We start from the raw sequence: 23,412 nt of genomic DNA on the forward strand, positions 1-23,412 counted from the left end.
CACAGGCCCACTGTTAGGGTGGTCATGGGTCTGTATCCAAACGAAGTGAAACTCAACGTCTCAACAGTTCCCTGGGGAGTCTCTGGATTTATCCCCACAGCCTGGGGCTGGATCTGTTGGAGCCTAGGGCCCCAGGCGGTGCCAGTGCAGATGAGACCCAGCGCAGCTAACCCAGAACCCTGACTGTGATAGTGATTGCAACCAGAAGCTTCAGAGGGAGTGGTAAGAGCTCCCCAGTAAGCAGATAGGGGATAATTAGCCCCTCCCTCTTGGGATACCCCCCTATTCCCACATGCTACAGGAGCTATCGCTATAAGCCATCCAAAGAGGACACAGCCCCTAGGTCAAGCTCAGCCCCAGGGCTCCCTGATGAAACAGAGCATAGCATTCTACAGCAATGCCCTCGTATGCGCTGCAGTAACCCAGCACAAGGGGCATTCGCAGCAACCACGGCACTGGATATTTATCCTGAGTGCTACAGCCATGAGCCCTTGGTCCAGGACCGGCTCTGACTGTAATCAGGTCAGGACTCCTAGGGCGGGCGTTGGGAAAGGAAGCTGTGCAGTCGGGACGTAGCCGCTCTCCTTCGCTTGTGCGCTAGCAAAATCTAGAGATGCAAACAGAGCGGGGCCCTGGTGTGCTGGCTGCTGGACAGACACGTCCTGAGCGGGCCGCCTCAAAGAGCTTTCAGACAAGGCAGACACAGGGTGGGAGGGGAAAGACAGGCCCGGGAGGGGGGGCGTGACCTGCCCAAGGGCCATGGCGAAAACCATGAGTCAGAATGGTCTACCAGTTAGGGGAGTGGACAGGCCGCTGGCAGCTCAGGCACTCATCACTAGAGGCCACTTTTCAAAAGGTGCCTTGCCCCGCCCAGGGTATCAGCTGGTGGATGGGTCCCATCTACACTACTTTGAGCTGTGCTGGAACCAGCCCCAGTGATAGCACCAGCATCGAGGGATTCTTTGGCCCAGCCAATAAACCTGAAATCCCTACACCGCTAGCTGTTTATGCACCTGTGGCGGGGCAGGTGGATCCCGGCTGCACCAGGCACCTCTGGCTGGAAGGGGGAATCTGGCGGCTGCAGGAGAGCTCAGCCCAAGACAGAAGGGCGACTGTAGAGAGCCTGGAGATAACAGGTCCATGACATGGGAAGTGTCGCACTGGAGTGTTATCAGCAGGTCCCATGCTGCATGGCCCTTATCAAAACTCTCTCTAGGTTACTGATAAGATAGGGACATGTACCTACTGGCGCACACCCCCTGCAACGTCAGCCCAGCCTGGCACAAGGCAGGGAGGTGGGAGAATGGCAGGCCTGAGACAGCCCTAGCTATCAGCAGAGAGTGTGTGAGTGAATGTGAGTGTGTGTGAGTGAGAGAGTGAGAGTAAGCAAATGAGAGTGTGTGTGAGTGAGCAAGTGAGTGTGTGAGTGAGCAAGTGAGTGTGTGAGTGAGCAAGTTAGAATGTGAGTGAGCATGAGTGAGTGTGTGTGTGTTAACGAGTGAGAGTGAGCAAGTCTGTGTGTCTGTGTGTTAGCAAGTAAGTGAGGGAGTGTGAGGGAGTGTGGGGGGGCGGGGCAGGGGGTTAGAAAATGGTATGTTCTTGGTCGAATATGGGGGATGAGAGAGGTGGGGGAACCCCCTTTCCCCAAACTGAATGGCTTTTAGCTGGGCAGCCAGCACGATCTAGTGAGTGGGGCCCCGAGGGGGGCTCTGTTCCCAGCTCTGCTGGGGTGACAATGGGCAAGTCCTTTCCTCTCCCACGTCCTCCCTGCCTGTGCGTGCGGAATGCTAGCTCTCTGGGGCATGTCCCTGCTTTGGTGCAAACAGGAGGATTTGGGGGTGGAGTGGGCAGTGCCACAGCAGCTGATGTGACCATGGGCAATAAGCGGCTGGCTCGGCAGGTGGGGAATGGGCTACAGAGCCTCTCGCCCCTAGGTCACTGGTCAGCAGCGACAGGACATGCTGCGTGCTGACCTCAATCAGCCGCAGTCTGGCTTCCACTTCAAGCCCAGCCATCGCATCCAGCGGGCTCGGTGCAGAGACCTGAGCAAGACATGCTAGTGCTGGGGGGCCCATCCGGGGCAGAGCAGGGGGCAGAGGGGGCATTCTGCTCTGAATGGGCCCCATTTCCATCCCCAGGCCTCAGGGGCCAGCTCCTTTCCCCAGCACTGCCCAAAGGGTTTGCTATGTTTTGATTATCTTACAAACCTAAAGAGCACTGCAGGGCCGGGTCCCGCCTTCCACACTGACCTGGGGTGAAGGAAAGGGACCCACTCTGCTCTGGGGAGGAATTCCCACAGCACAAGGAACAGTGACTCCAGGCCACCCCCCGCCAGCGCAGAGAGCAGCCTGCCCAAGGCCCGGCAAAGCTCTGCAGAGCCCTTGCTTTTCTCATCTTCGAAACTGGCACATAGAGGCGGCTAAGGTTGAATGTACATTAGCTCCAAGGCTGCTCTAACTTCCAGCGGGAGCCAGAATAAAGGGGGAGAGGCTTAAAGCCCTGGTGTCCTCACCAGCCCTGGCCCTGGGCAGAGCCTGGCTCAGGAGAGAACGGGGATGGGGGGGCTGGAGGACGTGGCCCAGCTCTGTATGGCTTTACTGCTACAATCAGAGGAGAAATTCAAACACATCCCTGCTTCCTCTGGTGTTACCACAGGATGCGCTGCAGCCTCTGCTAATGCATCTGGACTCATTTACAGGGAGGAGAAAATGTTTCCAGGTTTCCCACACAGTCCCATTAAGATCCCAGTATGACTCTATTTTTAGAACCCTCATCAACAAGGCCTCTTAAAAAACACAGCGGCATTCTGTTTCAGAAAGTCCTTAAAGGGCCCATGGCCACTTAAGCAACATTTTCAAAAGTGCCTAAAAGGACTTAGGAGCCACTGACTTTCTGTGAGACTCGGGGCCAGATTTTCCAAGGGGTTTATGCACCAGGTGAGTTTATAAAAGTGCTTAAGTGAGTTAGGCACCTAGTTGCCATTGAAAATCAAGGTTAGGGGCCTAATCTGCTTAGGGGGTTTTATGAATCCAACTAGGCATGATCAGCGTCTTTGGGCACCTAAATCCATTTGGCAATCTGGCCTTTATGTGCCTAAATCGCTTTTGAAAATGGTAGTTCAGCTCCTAAGTCACATAGGAGCTTTTAGAAATTTGACCCGAAGTGACTCCCAGAGCTTAGGGAGAAGCAGGTCACTAGACTCTTCACCCAGGCAGGACTCCCGAGCATTCATATTTTCCTGGGCCATTGACTCGGCTAAGCATGAAGAGCTGGATACAGTACATGGAGCCAGGCGCACAGCTGGTCACTCTAGTGGGAGCAAGCCCAACATCTGCCAAGCAGGATTTGCCAGATTGCCTCCCAGGAACTAAATGTGGAATTCAACTGTGGGCAAAGGGCCCAGTTGTGGGGTTTATATACCCTTTAAATTCCACAAGGCCTAGGTCCTGCTTAAGCCCTGCAAGTCCTATGCACTGGGTCCTCCAGAATTTGGACCTCCACAGATCCTTCTGACAAGCAACAGCTCCACAGCCAAGGTTTTCCCAGGGAACACTGCAGCCAAGAAGAAGAGAAACTGACTCGCAACTAGCTAGAAACAAAAGTGAAACTGACACTATCTTCAGCTGGCACCGTACCCGGCTGGGGCGGGATGGAACTGAACCAGAGCAGCCTGCCCTGAGCAATGATAGCCCTTCACTGCAGTCACCCATAGGCAGATATGTATGTTAAATGGGCGATTCCCTAGCGCCTCCGCCCCAACTCCCTTGTCAGCCTCACAACCAGGCACAGACTCTACAGCTGGCACCAGCAACTCTCCCCAGGGCAATGGCACAGTGAGTGCCCCTCCTTACTGGCTGGCATAATGCACGTCTTAGAAGGCAAACAATGGGGCCTGGCTAATTCTCCTTTGACTTAAATCAGGGCCAGATTTGGAGCGTTGCATGATATGACCACCGTGTTGGGCCAGAACTGGGGCGCTCCCTAGCTAAGGGCAGCATAAGCTAGAGAGCCAGGCTCAATAGCTGGGGGGCTAACAAGGGTGCATCTGCACAGTGAGCATGGAGTCTCAGAGCTCAGGCTGACAGATGCCCCCTCCCCAGGCTTCAGGCCCAAGCTGCAATGTCTACACAGCTATTTGTAACAGGGCACCCTCCCCTCTACCGTAAACACACACAGGCCATTAGTACTGGCTAGTACCATGTGCGGGGTCAGGCCCACAGGAACCAACTGATCCAATGCTGGTCGGCTGGAGCAGAGCTCAGGATCTGTTCCAGAAGGACTGGTTCCAAGATGGTGGGCTCAGAACTAGGCCTTCCCCCTCTACATCCATCTCCAGATACAACATGTGTGAGCCTCACTGGGCCTGTTCTCAGACAGCTCGAACATCGTCTTAGCCATGGCGCATTTCCAGTGCGGGCAGCTATCGCTAGCAACGACCCACACCAGAGCCTAAGCAGGTGATCAGCTTCCTTGACTAGGCGCGGCAATCGTAAAGGCCAGGCTAGGCGAACGGATTAAACCGCCTCGCACCTGGGGCTTGTAGTCCCTTTACAAGCGGGCTCCACAAACTGGCTTCTCTTTCAAAGAGTTTCCAGCGGCACCTTTGAAAGGCCAGTCAAAAGGGGGCTTGGCGAAAAGAGTGGCAGCACTAGAAGAGGACTCACAGATACACTGTGGATGTAAAGCAGCCAGGCAGGGCAGCAGGCAGCCAGGACTGCAGGCTGCGGGACAGGACACTGTAAGCACTCAGCGGCTGCATGGTTGTCACCATGTGCTTTATACTGCGGTGGCCGCAGTCCCAGAGCTCAGCTCCTCCGGCTCCAAAATGTGTGATCCGCTCCCTAACCCCACAGCTAAAGAAGATTCTCCACTAGGTGTTAGGCGCCCAGGGACTATGCCCCAGAGCTAAACAGTGCTGATTTTCTCCAGTAGGGGGCAGAACTGCACACCCTGCTCCAGCCGGTTCCTCATGCTGTATTCACAAGTGACCCGGGGGGGGGGGGGAGGAGAGGAACCTCCCTCCTTGCCAAAATGCTGCAGGAAAGCCTGAGCGAAGATGGAAGCTGGGGGTGCGAGGGGCCCCACAGGCTAAGCCCAGTCATTTATCTAAGTGCAAAGCAATACAAAGCCTCAGCACTAAGGCCCAAGGTACAGACCTCATCGTCCCAAAACTGGCCAGCGGTGAGGCAGAGTGGTGTACTGGGTAGGCTACCCAGCGGGGACTCAGGAGTCCTGGATGTTAATCCCGGCTCTACCACTGTCCTGCCGTGCGATGCTCTGCAAGTCATGTCCCCTCGCATCCTTCGCCTTTTCTGGGCAGAGGGGAAGCTCTCTGGGGCAGGGACTTTCTCTCGCTGTTTGCACGTCCAGCTCAGAGCACAACAGGGTCTGCACTCAGGGCTGCTGCAGTAAGAAGCCAGAGGAAAAAGAGACAGCAAGGAGGAGAAAATACACGCCCAGTCCGGGAAGTGGCTGATCTCTGAGAGCTAGGAAAGGCAGAGTGGAGAGCAGGGGAATTTCCCTTGCTTTCCCTACAATCTCTTCTCCGGGTGCAATTAAAGAGATTTGTTTAATAAACTCTCTGGAGAGGGGAGCAGGAAGGTGGGGTGGGCCTGGAGCCAGCGGCTGTGCTCAGACATGCTTAGTTCAGTGACTCCCGGCCCCTTTGATCATCATACAGGGCAAGGCACAGCTCTCTCTAGCTTCCCGGATGTGACTGGAGAGTGGGGATTTGCCATCTGTCTGAGGCAATGATATCAGCAACGACTCGCATCCCTGGGATTGTCAGAACACCCCAGCCTGTGGCACGCAGCTCCCTCTCCTGGGCTGCCCCGGGGCTCTATTCTGGCCCTGGGAAGAACAAACCAACCTCTGGCCCACCAGCCAGGACTGAGCCTCACTACTCCTCGCAGGCAGGGGCCAATCAAAGCAATTCTGGCCTGAGAACCCCTTGGGCCTAGACCAAGCCATACCTGGGCAGCAGCAGAGACCCCCGAAGGCAGGTGGCTATGAGAATTCGGGGCAGGCAGCCTACAGCCAACCCCCTCCATTCATCACCAAGCCATCTCGCACACTCACACGGCCCTTCCTGTGCACGACCAGTTGGCTCATCCCCTCCCTTTCACTAATTTGCATGCACACTCATTGCTACCGGCATATGCCCAGGGTTTCCCACGCTCCTCTGTCTCCCCCCCTCAGACAAACACACACAGGTCCTCATGTGCACACGCACCCAGCCTCGCGCACCCAAGCACGCTGTCTTGTACAAATGTACACGGTTGTGCAGGCCCCCCTAGCACACCAACACATGCACTTTCTTCAACACCCATCTCACATGCATGTCCATTTCCATCAAAAAACCCTTTACTCTGCACTTTTCAGCAGCGCCGCTTCATTTGTATGCACCCCGTGGCACGCTCTAGCCCAGCGGACAGGTTACTAAAGGAGATTTTACAGCCCTGCTCAGAGAGGTTCACGTTACAGTTCTCTCCACAGTCTCACTTTCCTTAATTCCGGGGGCAAGGGGGGCAGGAATTTGGGGGGGAGGGAGAATGGCATGAAGGTCCCAACTCCAGCCAAGTAATGCTGGTGAAAAACCTCATCTGTCCCCTGATTTATCTGGAGTTTCAGCCCAGTGCTTTGCAGCAAACGCCATGATTGGAGGCTACTGAGGGAAAGCTGGCAAGCCACCAAAGTCGCCCTTCCAGGCCACAGGGGCACGGCTGCTGCAAAGACGGAAGAGGTGTGGGGCAGCAGGGAGGGGTAGGGTGACCAGACAGCAAGTGTGAAAAATCGGGGGGAGGAGATAATGGGAGCCTGTATAAGAAAAAGACCCCAAAATCAGGACTGTCCCTATAGAATCAGGACATCGGTCACGCTAGGAGGGGCACCCCCCCCCCAAAATCAGCCACAGACACTACCACAATATCAGCAGCCTCTCAGTGGCCAGGCGTGCCTGGTTTGTGCTGTTTAAGAGAACAGCGTGGAGGCGGGCAGGGTCCCCGGCTGAGCTGGCCGGGAAATGGTTTTCAGGCATCTGTCAAAAATGGATTCCCCCCCTTTTTTCAGCCACTAAAGGGGGGAATTGCCTCCAAACCATTTTTGGGTGCCCAGTATTTAAGACTAACATGGCTGCTACTCTGAAACCTGTCAGTATTTTTGGGTTTCAGTTGTGGAATAAAAAAATGTTTTGCTTGTTTGACTTTTTTTTAACCCCCCCTCCCAGTTCAATCAAATTTAGACACCTCATATTTGCACTTGGACAAAAAAGCCACTTTTTGCCCCCAAAACCCTTTTTGAATGAAACCTTTGGACCAACTAGCCCCAAGCCAGGCACTTAACATCTGGTCCCAAATCCCCCAAATTTCAGCAGCTTCCAGGACTGAGGTTTAAAAAGCTTTGTAAGTGGCCCTGGTGGCGCAGGCTGAGCCGGTGTTTCCCTCTGGGCTCCAGACGGTGCTACCTAGGCCTGGTCTCACTGCGTGGGGTCTCGAGAAGTGATGGAAATGGCTGCTGACCGACCCCCCCCCCCCCGAGCATGGAACGGATATTTTGGCCTTCATGCTAATTGCAGATGGGCACTGGCAGGAGATGGGGAAGCCATGGGTTAATGCACTTTTAGAGCAATAGCTGATCAATAAATCAATCCTTGGTGCAGTATTTTCCATGACACAAATATGGGCCCAATCTGTGTCACACACGGGGAGCAGGGATCGCCTTGAAATTCCTTCCTAGGACTTTGGAACAACTAAGGAAGACTCTGGTTTCCTGACAGGCCACCCCATCCTTTGTGCTGGTTCCGGCTGGCCCAGGACGCAGGGAGTTGATTTAGTGCGAGGAAGGTGTAGTGTGTGGATGGAGGAAGGGGGCTGCATGGCTCTCACTCATCCTTGCACTGACACCCTCCTGGCCCAGCCGGAACCAGGCTCAGCACAAAGGACGGGGTGGCCCATCAGGAAACCAGGGTCTTCCTTAGGTGTTCCAAAGTCCTAGGAAGGAATTTCGAGATGATCCCTACTCTCCGGTGTAACATGCACTGGCCCGTCTCAGCATGAGGGGTGCACGCAGACACTAGCATTGCCCGGCTCCCGGGTTGGCGGTTGCCAGAATCCCAGTCTCTCTCTCCGTGTTTCAGGGTGTCGAAAGCCATCAAACCAAACAGCTGCACAGAGTCCCTCCCACCCCAAGCTTCCCGCCCCGGGGCCCAGAAAAGAAAACAAAGCCAATGGGACCCTCCCTGCACAACCCCTCCTGGCAGAGGCCTGGGGACAATGATCAGCCAGGCAGGGAGAGTGGAGGTCAGCACAACAAGGGAAGAGAACTCCAAGGTTGAGGGTGGCTTCCTGCCCTCCACCCTCAAACACGCAGCTCTAGGGAGCATCCCGGGCGACAGGGTTATCAGGGCATGGCAGGGGGCTGGCGCTGATCTCAGCTGCGTTGGCATAAATCCGGAGTCTCTCTACAGGGGTGATTTCTGCCAGTGCCTGGATCCAGCCTGTTGCCCCACTGACCAGCCTTACAGGGCTTGTAGAGATCAAAGCCAATGCCTTGACTGGTGCCGGGAGGCTTGGGTGACACCATCAGCCTGGTCCAGAGAGGCACTGAGCACCTCTGGCTCCATCCAAGCCACAAGCTAGAGGCAGCATCTCTGGGTGGATCCCAGCACGCTGCTGAGACAGAGGAGAGCATCAGATCTGGTGGTTCCTTCTGGCCTTAAACACTGGGATTCCCCAACCTAGGAACCCGCACAAGCCTGAGAAAATCTCAGGGCAAGAGAAAGGCGCAAAGGTGGAGAATTCAGAGCAGCAGAGCAGGCTCAGAAAGTCTCAAACAATAGCCCCCAGCCCCGCTCCTGCATTAGTTCCCTCAGTGTAACTAATGCCCAGTACCTCCTACTGGTGGCGATTCTACCCAGACAAGCTGCAGGCCCCTTTTGCACCCAGGCTGGGAGTGTTAGGGCTGGTGATGGGGCGAGTGATGGATCTGCCGACAGACACATGCTCGTAGCCTGGGAGCTGGTGGCCCTGGCTGTGGGAATTGTGCTGATGGCAGGAGACTCGAGAGTCTGGCTCAGCCCGTGTGCGAATAAAGCGAGAGCAGGATCAGCAGGAGAACTGTCCCAACAAGGGTTTCACTGCTCACCCTAACACGTGTGCCCATGCAGTCATGCTCATGGGTAATTACCCACACTCCAGCTCGGCTTAAATTCCAGCATCACCCAGGAAGAGGTGCAGCGGGGGGGGGGGGGAGGAAGAGAGCGGGCATTATGCTGGGCTTGGAAGTATTTCCTTTGCTCTTCCTGCCCCCCAACTGACCCCTGCTGCTTTTGACTCCTGTCCCCGTGTGACTGTGCAGCCACCATTGCAGGGGGTTCGGAGTCTTGCTCTCCAGTGCCCAGGCTGCACTGGAGGAGAGGAGACACTGCAAACCAGAGGAAGGAAAATGGAGTGTCCTCAGAGATTTGGGCCAAACAAGGACTGTTTGCGTTGTATGGGGGGAGGGGGAACCGATAGGCTGGGTGATAGTGGGGGGGGAAAGTGGGGGGGGGGGCAAGGTCTGGAAAACCCAGCTCCTGACATGTCAGGGATGGTTGAAATGTCATCCCCCCATGCCACTCTGGAAGGGTGATGCAGCGAAAGGCAGAGCTGCTGCAGCCTCCAGCCGCTCAGATTTGGTGTGGGAAGGGGGAGAACCCAGTGCCAGGCTGAGCCATCCAGATGGCTGGCTGCCATGTGGGGCGGCCACACCCTATCGCACAGACAGAATCACGGCGCTTCTGGGTAATGGGGAGGGAAATGAACAGGGACAAATTAATCCATTGGCCGTGAGTGAGACGGAAAGATTCCCAGCCCACGTGACGCGGGAGAGAGCTGAGAGCACCAGAATAAACTGAAGTGATTTACTCTGGCGCTACAAAGAGAATAAGCTACCCACAACTCCAAGGGAGTCGGCTGTATCCCTGGTGACAACACAAACCCAGAAAGGAAAGTCCCAGTGGTTTGTTTGCCAGGCCGGATCTGCCAGCTGAAAAATTACAGGCTTATAATATGCATGGGGTGGGCGTATGCTTTCAAAACCTGTTGGGGTCAAAAATAGAGGGCCTGACTCTGATGGTCTCCTTATAATTACAGAGAGAACCTGAGCCACAAAGTTCAGTCCCAGGTCAAAACTCGCCCACAGTTTGGAGAGGGAGTTTTGTTTTGGCCTGTTGTTCTGACTGGGTGAAGTTCCCCACTAGGCAGCATTCCGGGGTAAGGACTGTGAGCTGCTGAGATCCCAACTGAGACCTCAGAATGGGGCTTAAGCCCTGCATAGCCCTGACACTGACTCTGCACATGGCTACATTTCATCCCCATGGTCTGTACAGAAACCGCGCCAACATATGAGATGCACCAATTAGATGTGATCGGCAGGGCCAGCCGTGACATTCATTACTGGGGCCAAATGTCACCCAAGTTTTCGTGTGTTTGAATAAAGTCACATTAGCTCAAGTCATCGTGGTCTTGGGGTTAAGGCACTAGACTGAGGAGCCAGGAGAAGGGGGTGCTGTGATGGGTTCAGCCACTGACCTGTTTTGTGAACTTAGGTAAGTTTCTATGCCTCAGTTTCCCTTTGTGGGCCTTGTCTGTTTAGACTGTGAGCGCTTAGGAGTAGGGACGTTCTCACTACGTGTGTGTAAAGGGCATAATGTTTGGGGTCACTGCAGTGCTAGAATACAATGAATAATAACATACCCATCTTCAATTCCCTTTTACAGCACCAGATTGGAAATGTTCAGGGGGTTACTTATTGGGCACAAACTAATCCCTAACTGCCAGGGTTTGCAATGAAATAAATCCACTGTGGCATCACAGCCCATCAGAACGGAGATCAAGGCACCAGGAACAGGAGAGGAGGTGGACTTGAACTCTCTCACTGGAGAAGAATTAGGCTGGCGTCTTTAAATAGCACAGGGACTCACTTCCTTTTTTAAAGGGATAGCTAAAGAGAGCCTAGCAAGGGCCCCTACACACTGTGCTTTCTTTTACTGGGTAAGTATCAGGCATGTCATATCTGATTGTCCCTGGAGGTAGGACGCCTGCTTGCCCGGTTTTACACCAGATGGTCTCTCTTTTGGGCTGCTTTGTCCCCTCTCTGGTACAGGACCATAACCAGATGTGATTCTGTCCGGTATTGGACAGGGGACGCCCTTTGGAAGAGGGTGCTGCTTCGGCTCCACCAGCGTGACCTCACATACACCATGCACACTAGAGCATGCTGCTGTGGGCGGGTCAGGCAGGCAGGGGTGGGAAGTGCCGAAATGTCCGGTATCACAGGAACGTGGAGGCCTTGTTAGGGATCTCCGAGGATGTGTATTATACCCTCTCCACCCAAGGTGCTCAGTCTTTAGCAAAGGCTCTCTCCACCACTGCAGTTCACTGGGTGTGAATCAAACCAAACCAAAGCCAAAGGCTCCATCTCACTGCAGAGCATCCAGAGCGCTCAGCACCTGGGTCTGAGCCTGGGCTTCCCCTTGCCTGGGGGTGAGAGCCCTGCTGCAAAGCCCTACCCAAGCAGCTGTGCCCTCACTGGCACAGCCAGATACATCTGGTGAAGTGGGCTGTAGCCCACAAAAGCTTATGCTCTAATAAATTTGTTAGTCACTAAGGGGCCTCAAGTCCTCCTGTTCTTCTCACGGGCACTGTGCTTCTCCCATGTGTTGCTAGGACGTATCCTGCGAGCACATCCCAGGGGCTCCTAGCTGCAGTGAGTGGAGCTGCTCGGTGATTCCTTCACAGCCAATTGTGGAAGAACCCGTCTGTCCTACTGGGCACAATGAGGGACTGTGGGCAGGCGCTGGAGGACTAGCAGCACAGAGCGGTTTGGCCACAGTCATGTTGCAAAGTGGGTTCCCAGCCTGAGACAGGACAGGGCCTGAACTCTGACCCACCCTCCAGCTGGGCGGCTCAGCACAAGGCTCAAACACACCCTCCCACCTCACTTGAGTGAGAGGGTTCATTTGCACACAGGAGTGGGGTAGGGGCAACATTAGGTTCAGAGCCTGGGTTAACTCGGCATTAAACTGCCTGACTTTGGCCTGCTCTACACATGGCACTTGTCCCAGTAGAGCAACGTCGGTACTGTTCCATCGGCACAAGCCCTGGTGTGGGGGCGGGTGGATGGTGTAAAGGTGTCTTAGCCCAGCAGAGCTCATTGCCCTTCCTATCCAGCTCTAGCTCTACTGGTATGAGCACTTTTATTACAATATAACTGTGTCCACACTGGGGGGGAGGTGGTCCGGATTTAATGTACACCTGTATAGTTACAGCCGTGCACCTACAAATCTCTCCCTCTCTCAACAACCCAACTTTCATTCATGCTCCAGGCACCACAGACTATTTCACACTAGACGGGATCTGAGTTTCTCATGGAAAAGAAACAAGGAGAACATAAAACAACGTTCAGGCCCTCTTTAGCCATCACAAAGACGCAAAAGAAAAGATGCACATGGCCAGTTTCTCTTTCACCTCTACATTTCCAAGCATTTTGAATCAGCATAAGGGTGGCTCCAGAACCCAGCTATAACCTCACAACAGTCGTAATCCAGATCCTGATTTTACTGCTTGGGACCAACACTAACCAAACTGCCAGAGCCTCTGGGAAGAGTAAAAGTGACCAACACCAGGAAGTGATTTCACTCAGGCCACTTGAACTACAGCTCCCAGAATGCTCCTGTAACCAGCATGTCCTAAAATAAAGCCACAGACCATGTTTATCAGGTCCCCGCGCCCTTAAAGAGACACTGTCAGGAAATTCAGGCCCAACATTGAGATTTTGTTTATTAAAATCTCCAATTAACAGAAATTCTCTCTTGATTTTCCCCCAAATGTCATTGGAAGCAATTTTTTTTATTTTAATGTAATCTTCCCACCCGCTTTTTGCAGCTTAGCAACCCAAACATTGCAGTGCCGTGCCAGCACATGAGAATCCGAGACTGACTAGAATGGAGTCTGTTTTCATTGCCAGGCTGAGCAAAATGCTGCAAATAAACCAACCGCAGAAAGGAAGAAAAGAAAATTAGATGCCTAACATTAATTATTTAAGGGTATTTTGGTACCCCAGATGAGGGTTAATAATTTAATGTTTTGAGCCCAGGTTGGCTCTTAGTTATACTGTGTGAGCCCATCAAAACTCATGCAGTTTGTAAATCAGAATCACATCTGGCCATTGGTTTTAAACAAACAGTGTCCAAAAGGGGTAACTAAACAACCTGTGATGTATCCCAGAGGACCCCATTCTGTCCTGACACCCCGGAAGTCAATAGAATTTCCCTGGGGGAGCTGAGAGAGGAAGCTAACTCAGATGCACAGACACACACATATACATCCATACACTGACGCGCAAATTTGCCAGCTTCATGTTACTGATCTGACCCATCCCTGCACCCCACGTCTCCCCAGCTCCAGATCTGAGCTCCCTGAAGGCTCTGTTGCCTCTTGTTCTGCTCATATCTGGGTTCATAAATTGCACTAAAAAGGGGATCTATTTTTACCGACCCAGCTTTTAAAATTAGACCAGGCAGAAGGAGCCAAATCCTCTGCTAAGCCACTGCAAAGCATGCGGGCACGGCTGAGAGACATGGCCGAGCCCCCGGACGGCTGTGTCCTGCACGGTGGAGGGTGGGCACAGACAGTGGGGGAATGTGACATGGGTGAGAGAGAGAATCACAAAGGTTACATTTTAAGAAGGGGCCCATTGTTTTTCCCAAACAATGCGCAGCAAATGGGAGAATCGAAAGTATGTTGCAACCATCCCCCCCCACACACACACAACCCACGAGTTCCTAGCTAGTTACCCCTCATGTTTCAGCACATGATCTGAGATCACTGCTGGAATTCACTGCTCCAGCGGCTGTCTTATCTCCTCTGACCTCCCCTTGCAAAGAGGCACCAAGGCTCCCCTTTTTGAACACCTGAGGCTCAGCCCCGCAGGGCCCTGGAGCCCAGCCAGCCAGCAGGCTCAGACCTGGGCTCAGAGCCACCAGCCCTGCCAAGTCATTTTCCAGCACAATTCAACTGAGGTTCATTTGAAGCGAGTTTTTCAAGGCACTCCCTCTTAGGAAGGACTATTTTCTTCACTGATACCCACACCCGCGGGACCTGGTTCTCCTCCGCCTGACGCCAGGGTAAATCAGGTGTCACTGGCCTGAAGGTATGAATGGGCCCAGCGGGAGTAAACCAGCAGAGCCCCAGCGGGAGTGGAGCTGGGCATCCGACCCCCTTCACAGAAGCCCCCACATGGGCTGTGGAATGAGGACAAAATAGCACAACCGCCAAGCACATCTCCCGTCCCTCCCACACCCAGATAAAGACCTAGCCAAGGGGGAGGAATTTCAAGTGCCAGGGGCTCAGCAGGTGGGGGCTTATCAAGTGAGACTACAAGATCATGTGGTTCCAGGGCCAAGGTCTGTATCAGAGACCTGTAGCAATGACACATGGGAAAGCCCGATTTCTCCTTTCCACACGTTCATACATACCTTGTCCAAAGCCGCACTGCCCCCCACACAGGTGCTGCGTTTCCTTTTGACCATCTACTTCCTCCCTCGGCTCCTACCCCTTGGGTGACGCTGGGCAACACCCCTCTCCTCTAGGAGTTTTAAATACCCATACAGGGTTCTCCTGGTCAGCGTTTGCACACAGTTAGTTGCCTGGATCTTCCTCAGAAGCAGAGGTGGGTGCACCCAGAACCCAGGCACCTCCAGACTTACACCTGAATGCAGATTCTGGCCCTGAACTTCACTCAGCCCTTATGAACCCTTCAAGGTTTGCACTGCTCGTCTCTGAAACCCTACAAGCACCTCCTCAGCTCTGCGGCACCAAACGTCCGACCAAGACCTGAGACGAGCATCTGGGAGACGTGACCAAACCGATCAGAAGAAGAGGAAAGCACCACTGATATGGGATTCCCTGATGCCAGGGTAAGCCCAGAGAAAAAGCCTGTCCCAGGCCAAGAACTGGGAATAACAACGAGGGAGCGAACACCAGAGGCCCAATTCTCCTGCCCTGCGTGTGGTCATTTACTCCAGCGTGGCCACGTGTTTCACACTCATCAGGCACTGGTCGCTGACTGCACAAGGGCCAGAGGTGGGAGCTGAAGCTGCTGTGGGCTCGACACAGGAACCCATGGTAGATTCTCTGGCCTGTGCTGTGAAGGAGTCAAACTAGATGATCACAGTGGTCCCCTCTGGCCTTAAACTATAGGAATCTTCCCCAGGAGCATTTTTCCTTTTTGGGGGGAGGGGAGCGAGGGGAACCATGATTTAGTGCTTCTGACAGATTTCAAAGGGGAAATATTTGCTCCTCAGAAGTAGCTTTAGGAACTCAAGATAAGAGTTCATAGAATCATAGAACTGGAAGGGACCTCGAGAGGTCATCCAGTTCCCTGCACTCATGGCAGGACTAAGTATTATCTAGAGTTAACCCTGGCTGGGGCAGTCCTACCTTGTCTGCAAACCAGGGGGTGGATGGACTCAACCAGAAATAAGAAATAATAATTAATTAACAGGTCACATGCTTTCTTGCTTCTATAGGCTGAGCTTATTGCACAGACTAGGGGCTCCTGGCATTAATAATAATTAATTGCACTCATAATAAATTGCTCATCTAAAGCACCTTCCAGCTGAGGATCTCAAAGCACTTTGCAGTTATTAATTTAGCCTCAGAGCTCCCTCCCACACCCTCCGTGGAGGTAGGTGACTATCACTGTCCCCATTTTACAGATGGATAAACCAAGGCACAGAGGGGGGAGAAGTGTTTTGCCCGAGGTCACACCCCAGGAGCGAGTGGCAGAGCCGAGAGCACTGTGCGCTAACTGCTAGCTCACACTGCTGTTCCTTCCGTCCCTGCGAGAGGATAGCAGTGAATCTGGGTTTCAGTGGAGGGAAGCCCCTAGTCAGGGAAAGACAGCTGGACAGTGTGCAATCGCGTCATCGTGCTTCTGGATCGGAATCAAGCCCAGCATTGCAGAGCCCTGGCCAGCGCTGCATTCGGTGGAGGTGCCTTGCCAGGGCTATTTTAGTGCTGCTGGGTTGATGTCGGAGGCTCTGAGACTCTTTAAACAGCAACACCAGCCTGGGACAAGCTCTGGCAGGGAAGGAATGATCCTAGAGCTGTTGCTCGTCCCCTCCCGGACTCTGCTGGCCCAGGAGCAAGGGCAGAGGGCACTGTCTGCGGGAAGCCCTGCAAAGCCAAACCCGGGGTGGGTCCACAATGTCGGGAGGGCAGGGGGCAGGTGGGGGTTTAGCCCATTCTGGCAGCTCCCTGAGCCAACCAAGGCTCCCTGCTGGACATGTGTGGGAGCTTCTGCTCCTGGCTTGTCTCAGTCCCGTGCCAAAGTGGAGAGACCCACTCAATGGGCACAATTGTTATCCTTGGTGCACTGGGCTAGATTCACAGTGGTGACTGACAGGCGGCAGGCCCACTACCAGCCTTCCAAGACATCTGGTCCCCAGCAAGTGCTAACCTAGGAGGGCTGTATAGGGAGCGAGGCGTGTGCATGGGGATAAGAAGGAAGGAGAGAAGGAATGAGCTGCGTTAAAGATTTTTAAGGTTACAAAGTCAGAACTGAGGAAACACCACAGTTAATGTCACTCATGCAGCCTTAATTCTTCAGCCTCTCGCATGTATGTTTAACGACATGATCACACATCGTCTTGGCTCTATAGCCGTCTTTGAATTTAGGCCCTTCTGTTTCCAGCCACAGGCCTGTCCAGCCACGGCAGCTCTAGAGAGGGACAGGACACACACTTTGCCACACAAAGTGACTGTGGTGGGGTACCAGGCTTCCTGGGTTCCCTTCCTGGAGCAGTGAGCAGAGCATGGGTTAGTGGTTAGAGCAATGATTGCAGCCAGCAAAGTTAGTGGCTGTGGTGGGGTACCCTTCCAGGCTACACAGTTAGTGGCTGTGGTGGGGTACCAGGCTTCCTGGGTTCCCTTCCTGGAGCGGTGAACAGAGCATGGGCTAGTGGTTAGAGCAATGATTGCAGCCAGCAAAGTCAAGCACACAGATTTGGCATCTTCCCTCCCAAAGATAGCATGGCGGAGTCGCTGAGATGCAAGTTTGGCATCTGAGACCCTTGGGTTCTATTTCCAGACGTGGCCTTGTGCAAACTCAGTTACCTTATTTGCAAAATGTGGGGAGAACGACTGTTGCCTGGCTCCTGGGGCAGGAACCTGAGGCCTGTCTCAGGCACATGGGTTGTGAACTGCCCAGAAATACTAACACCAGTAAAACAGGTGAGACCAAAACCCAGGGGCATCTCTCCCCCTTTCGCCATGAGACACAGGCAGGTGTAACATACCTGCAACATGCATGACACCTGGCAAGTCTGGGCCAGGGGGCTAAATCAGGGGAGGTTAGCCTGATCCTCTGCATTGCCTCCTGGGTGTTCAGCGAAGCCTCCTGTCCCCATCTCCCCTTGGGTGCAGATCTGTGGGCCCCTACCCACAGCCAGTGGAAGGGGCAGCATGTGACCCTGATGTGGGGGTTGCAGGAAGGGGAAGCAAGAATCAGGTTAAAGCCATAGGTAAGTCCAGCCCCAGAGGGACTGACTGGCAGACTGAAGGAGAGGCGAGTGGGGTGTCTTGCTATTCTCCTGCCCCACTGACATCACACTCCTTCTGGGGGCAGCTGGGGAGCTGGGACCCTGGAGCAGACCGAGCCTTTGGTCCCTGCCCTTTCTCCTCCCCGCTTTTGAGTGTAGCCCCCAGTCCTAGAATAGACCCTTGCAGTCACTAAGGAGCAGAGGGAGGAGAGATTCATTTAGCTGGAGCAGGGAAAGGGTTACTCAGACGCAAAGGGAAGGCTGGCTGCTCAATAATTAAATAAATATCAAGAATCAATATGGACAGAGCAAGTGATCCAGCCTCTCCCTCCAACGTGGCCCTGCCTCTGCCGAGTTTTGGTGGAATATGCAAAGAAACTTTAAAATGAATATTTTAGTCACAAAAAGAAACTATGCAAAGCACATACTCACAGAGCCCACAAAAGTAACACACAACACAACCAGGGAATATTCTCTCCTGTCAAATAACACACACAACACCAACTGCAAACAGAACCTCGCATACCATATTGCAGCCTGTGTTTTATAAACTAACACACACAACACAGGGCCAATATGCTGTGATCTAAAGTGACACCCGTGGTCAATATGTTATAACCCAATGTAACACAAACCGTCCCAGTGATCCCCTAAAACAATACACAGAGTGGGAATATTTTATGAACTAGAGTAACACAACACAGCTAGTGATCCTGGCCACCCCCTTTAAAATAACATGCACATAAAATACACAACACCCAGAGACTATTTTATCACCTAGAGTAACACAACCATCCACAATGAATAGGTTATCATTTAAAGCAACACATACATAATCAATATTTTAATAACACAAACACAATATACAGTAAGAAAATATGATCTCTCAAAATATCACACACAACACAGGCCGTGAATATTTGTGACCAGCTATACAATACACACTAGCCACAGTGCAACAGATTATCCCCTAAAATACACACAGAGACACACACACACACAGAGTTGCTCCTAGAGAATTCACAGGCACACACACACCCAGACAAAAAAGAGTCCATGTGATTCCAACTTCTTACAAAGTTAGATCATTTCGAAGAAAAAATGCCCCCCTTACACCAGAAAGGCGCTTCCCCGCCAGCCCAGCCCTGGGGACATGTGCCGTTCTATGCAGAGGAAAGTGTATTACTGGGGGGTGGCGGGGGGGGGGGGAGGCTGAAAGCAATTAGTTATATACCGATGATTTCCCCTCTAAATGCCCATGAAGGCAGGAGTGCCCCGAGGCGAGCCGGCTGCGAGCTGCCAGTCGCTCTTTTTAATTACACGCAAAATGCCCCCCTCATTTCCCCCTCTCTTCCTAAATGCCCCCCCCCAACCTTGCAGTCTCCCTGCACCCATCCACCGCCCTCCGCATTACAAAAAAAAAAACCACACTCGCAACCCTGCGAACACAGCCCCAGTGAAAGTGAAGGGGGGGGGGGAATCACTAGACAGAAAAAACAACCACCACCCTAATAAAAACAACCGGCAAGAACCGAGCTTCATGCCCTCTGCAGAGAGCCCAGATCTTTACACACACACCAGAAATCCCGCCCTTTTTTCTTTAACTGTAAAACTATTTTGCACTAATGGTGGCAGAGAAATTACTCCACCGAAAACCCCCGATCGCAACAGAGGAAGCAAATCTCTCTCTGTCCACATCCCAGTTACTAATAAAAGACAGCCAGCAGGGAAGCAGGGGCTTGAAGGGAAGCAGCCAGAGGGGATTTGGGGCGGCGGGGGGAGAGAAATGGGGGGCTGTTACCTGAGTTAAGCACAGAGGAGACGAATACATCCCGAGCTGATCTGGGAAACTGACTAATTGCAGAAGAGAGACCCAAGGCGCAAAAGTTACTGAGTCATTTCGAAGGCTGAAGCAGTTTTTCCCCCTCTCCTTCTCCGGAATCTCTCTCTTCTCTGGAGACGGATCGCAGGCAGGGGGGGAGTTGGGGGGGACCCAAAATAAAGAGAGAGCGAAAGATCCAACTTTAACAGGAAAAAAAATCAACCCGAAATTTAAGACAAAAAATAATCATCCTCACGGGGGGGGGGGGTGATCTCCAACCCCCCTACAAGATCCCCCCCCGAATAAAAGTGATGGGGACGGAGGGGGAGCGATCGGGGAAGTTATAGAGAAATTCGCTCCATTTGAGACACGGGCACAAGAGAGAGGAAAGAAAGAATGAGAAAATGAAAAAAAAAAAGGAGCGAGGAATGAAGTGACGTTATGAAAAAGCCCATCCCAAAATATTACATCCCATTTAAAGATGCAGGATCCCCCTTTTGGCTGAGCTCGCTGCGCCGCTGCAGGGCAAAGCTGCCCTGGGAGTCGGTTTTGCACGGAGTTGGGGGGGCAGAGTAGCGAGATGTGGGGGAATGCCTAGGTTCCGGGGGGGGGGCGGGGGCACAAGGCGGCAGGGAGATGCCAGGGCGTGCGGAGCGTTTGGACGGAGCCGATACGATCAAAACTGCAGATTCATATTCGTCTGCTGGGCAAGCGCCAAAGGAGACGCTGAGGATTCAAGCCCCAATGGATGGAGGTTCTGGGGAACTCACTGCGCCAGGAACTCACCGTTACACACACACACAGGCCGCTTTCCCCTCAAGTTTCACCCCTTGCTGCTAACACGATGTCAGCGTTATATCTAGGAGATAGATACATACATGCATCTTCCCCCGGCGTGAACTGCCCCCAGGCCAACACACACACACAGGAAGCCCACCCCAGGGTTGCTGCTCTGGATGGGGGGGGGGTTAGGCCCCTGGGAAAAGAGCTGGCGGAAGGGCATCGTCCGAGTTTTTGTGCCTCCCTCCCCCCCCGATATTATGTCGGGGGGAATCGTCTGTTGACATCTGGACTCAGGGCACGTAGACAAAACAACAACCACCACCCAGGAGCGACAACCAGCCCCTCCACGCCACTCGCCTTCTTCCCAGCCCGCGGCCGCTGCGGAGGGAAATAGACCAGGCCAGAAGCGACCCCGAACTCGCAAGTGGCAGCCCGGGCCCACCACGGGTTCCCCTTCAGCCGCGCACGGCGCCGTTTGCAAAGAAGCTGCTCGGGGAGCAAAATCCGGATCTTTTGCCTCGGTCCCCCGCGCAACAGGCCGAAACGGCCCGTGGAAATGTTATTAACAAATCGATAGCAAACCGTGACTCTAATAGCGCGGTTACCAGCCCCCCCAGGAACCCGACTTTCTGCCCGGCCCCCCTCGATCACACACTGCGAGCCTGGCATTCACACATCAAACCCCGCTCACTCTACACTCTACAAAACTCTACTTCGTTTTCTCTTTTTGCTGCAGTCAGACGAGTTAACTTCTCCTTGGGTCGTTCGGTTTTCGGAGGGGGCCATTATAACATTAAGCGACAGGTGAACATTAGAGGACACATCTGTCAGGTTCATAGATTCCTTTAGTCCAGCAGCAGCTAAGAGTTTGCAACGCCTGGGGTGAGGGTGGGGGGTTGATCAGTTCAAAATTAGTAACATCATTTCGCCTCCTTCCTCAAAACAAACAGCACAAAAAGAAAATAAAACACCAAACCTAGTACAGCAGCAAACTCCAAACCACAAATTCTCGTTGCACAAAGCGGCGAAAACAACAACCAAACATTTCTGGAGGCTTTAATAAAACTAATTAGAGAGAGAGAGGACACGTATCGAAAAAAACAAAGGGAATCCCTGCTTCATAATTCTGAAAGTGAGACCTCAGCCCTTCTCTACCATGGCTAAATGTCAGACTCTCGAGGTTTGCGATTTTTTATTGACTATCCCTCTACTTCTTTTTCAATTGCGTTGATCTTAGCAGTGACCTTAAACAAAAAAAGAACACGGGAAAAATCCTCTCTGGGTAGGAAATTTTGCAGGATTTGGAGGCGAATATTAAAATGAAGGGTTTTGCCTAAATAACTAGTTTGGATTCGAATTGTGTGCATGTGTCTATTCTGTCTGTGATATTAAATACTTATGGCTTTATAGCTACAGCGGTCTCTCCATATAAGACCAAATGTAGCAGCATCTACGTATAATTATAGGACAAAATATATTCACATGGCTTTCCACCTTATTTTCCTACTAGTTTATACACCTAATTAATCCATAGCATCTAGAGGGCCAATTATAAACCCTTATTTTTACCCTTACACTTTTGCTTTTCCAAATTCCACAGTGCTTTGCTCTGCAAAAAAAAAAATTCAGATATCATCCCCCTTACCCCCCAAGTATTTTCTGCAGAAGGAAGTATTCCGCGCGTTTGATTTTCTACGTATTGCAACGTAGTGCAGGCGGGAAGGGTTCGTTAGAGATTCCCAAATGCACTCGATCCTGCAAAGTTTGTAAGCAGGAGAGTCCCGAAGTTGCTAAGCGCTGCGGGAAGAGAGGAGGCGGGCGAGGGTTCCCTCACTTCTTCCTCGGCAGTGCAGTTTGGAAGGGATTCAAGGCCTAGAGCTGATAGGATCGATCGAAGAAGAGGCCTAGGGTAAGATGTTATGTGTTAAACACCTACCCACTGCGGCAGGCAGCCCGCTCTGCATACGCCATCCTAATGGCTTTCCCCTCTGTACGTGGACAAACCACTTTCTCTTTTGCTTCTAAGGTCAAGGGATTTTCGTTTTGGGCCAAGTTTTTGGAAGCATCATTAGAAGAAAACTGTGTTTATTCCAGGCCATTCTCTTTTATCGCAGGCGCAGAGCCGCTCTGAGATTTTCTCCCCCTGCCCTCGTCAAAATGTTGCATTAAAAAAGAAAACTTTTGTGTCGGAGTGGAACAAATCTGTCTTTATAACATTTTTCGAAAGCCCCTATTTGGGGAGTGTTTATTTCTCAGCAACGATCAGAGCACAACAAAAAGGCCCCAAAACCAGATTTGCTCGGAGAACAGGGTATTGTTTTTTTTAAACACAAATCTCTTCTATACTAAAGAAATTAAACAGCCCCCAAACCTCGAGGCTATTTTTGGAAAGACAACTGAAATTCGCTTTTAGTTTCTTTGGTGCTGCGGTGGCAGGTGAAGGCTGCAACGTGTCTCCGCTTTGAAACACCACGTTTGGGAGCCCTGATCAGCAAGGGGGGCTGGATCCCCGGGGGTACGTGGTCTGTCTTCCCCTCCCTCCCCCCCCCCCCCCACAGCAGCCAGCGAGCCCTGAACTTTGCTGGCGCTGCCAGGCCCGGGCTACCAGCTGGTTAGAGGAGCTGCTACTGCTGCAGCTGGCATGCAGGCTGGGGGCGGGGGAGAGACGGGTGTGCATTGCACGGGGGGGCGCTCCGTTCCCCCTCGGGCCCTGTCGGGCCGAGCCGGGCAGCTCAGGCAGGTGGGCATGAAAACACAGCGGGGGGAAGGGCAGCAGCGCAGGCTGCGCAGCCGGGGCTTGATCGCGCCTCTGCTGGGCGTCACTGCCAAGTTCAAGTCGGTGCGGCTTGCAGTCCTCTCCGCCCCTTTCGGAGCGGCCATTTTCCGCTACATCCAGCTCGTCGCCCGCCGAGCAGCCCTGGGCTGCGGAGAGCACCCCCCCACCGCCCCGCCGTGCCCTCCCTCCAGCAACCCCCCCCCCCGCCTCTTCCCCAGCACCTCGGGGGAGGGGGCGGGGAGGAGTGGCAAAGAAACTTCCCCAGCAATAACCATCTTCCTGCCCCCAGCCCCCCCCCTCCGACGGCACAGCAAGACACTGCCTCGCAGGCAGCTCCTGGTCACTTCTGCATCCATTCCGGCTGCGTCCCCAGCCTGCACCTTCGCTGGGCAGCTCCCCCGCCCCCATTCCGCCCCCCCAAACACAGAGCCATGCAGGACACATCTCACC

The 23,412-nt window shown here is 53.1% G+C and overlaps 1 protein-coding gene across 17 annotated transcripts in view; it reads right to left on the minus strand.

Moving 5' to 3' along the window:
- The window catches only part of NFIC (nuclear factor I C), a 161,025-nt gene that overhangs the window by 137,214 nt on the left and 399 nt on the right, over window positions 1–23,412 (minus strand). For 3 of the 17 annotated variants that reach the window (XM_038384228.2, XM_038384230.2, XM_038384229.2), the window contains exon 1: window positions 19,383–20,239. The exons of 3 other annotated variants lie outside the window; for them this stretch is intronic. In XM_038384228.2, the coding sequence (XP_038240156.1) occupies window positions 19,383–19,412 (30 nt within the window). In that variant the 5' untranslated portion in view covers window positions 19,413–20,239. Of the gene's footprint in view, window positions 1–5,156; window positions 5,390–19,382; window positions 20,240–20,899; window positions 21,061–23,412 lie in introns of those variants that run through there. 11 more of the 17 variants (XM_043502808.1, XM_043502806.1, XM_043502807.1 and 8 more) reach the window with 9 other exon arrangements.

Source organism: Dermochelys coriacea, chromosome 25, assembly GCF_009764565.3.
Source record: "Dermochelys coriacea isolate rDerCor1 chromosome 25, rDerCor1.pri.v4, whole genome shotgun sequence".
In the NCBI taxonomy this organism is placed as follows: domain Eukaryota; kingdom Metazoa; phylum Chordata; order Testudines; family Dermochelyidae; genus Dermochelys; species Dermochelys coriacea.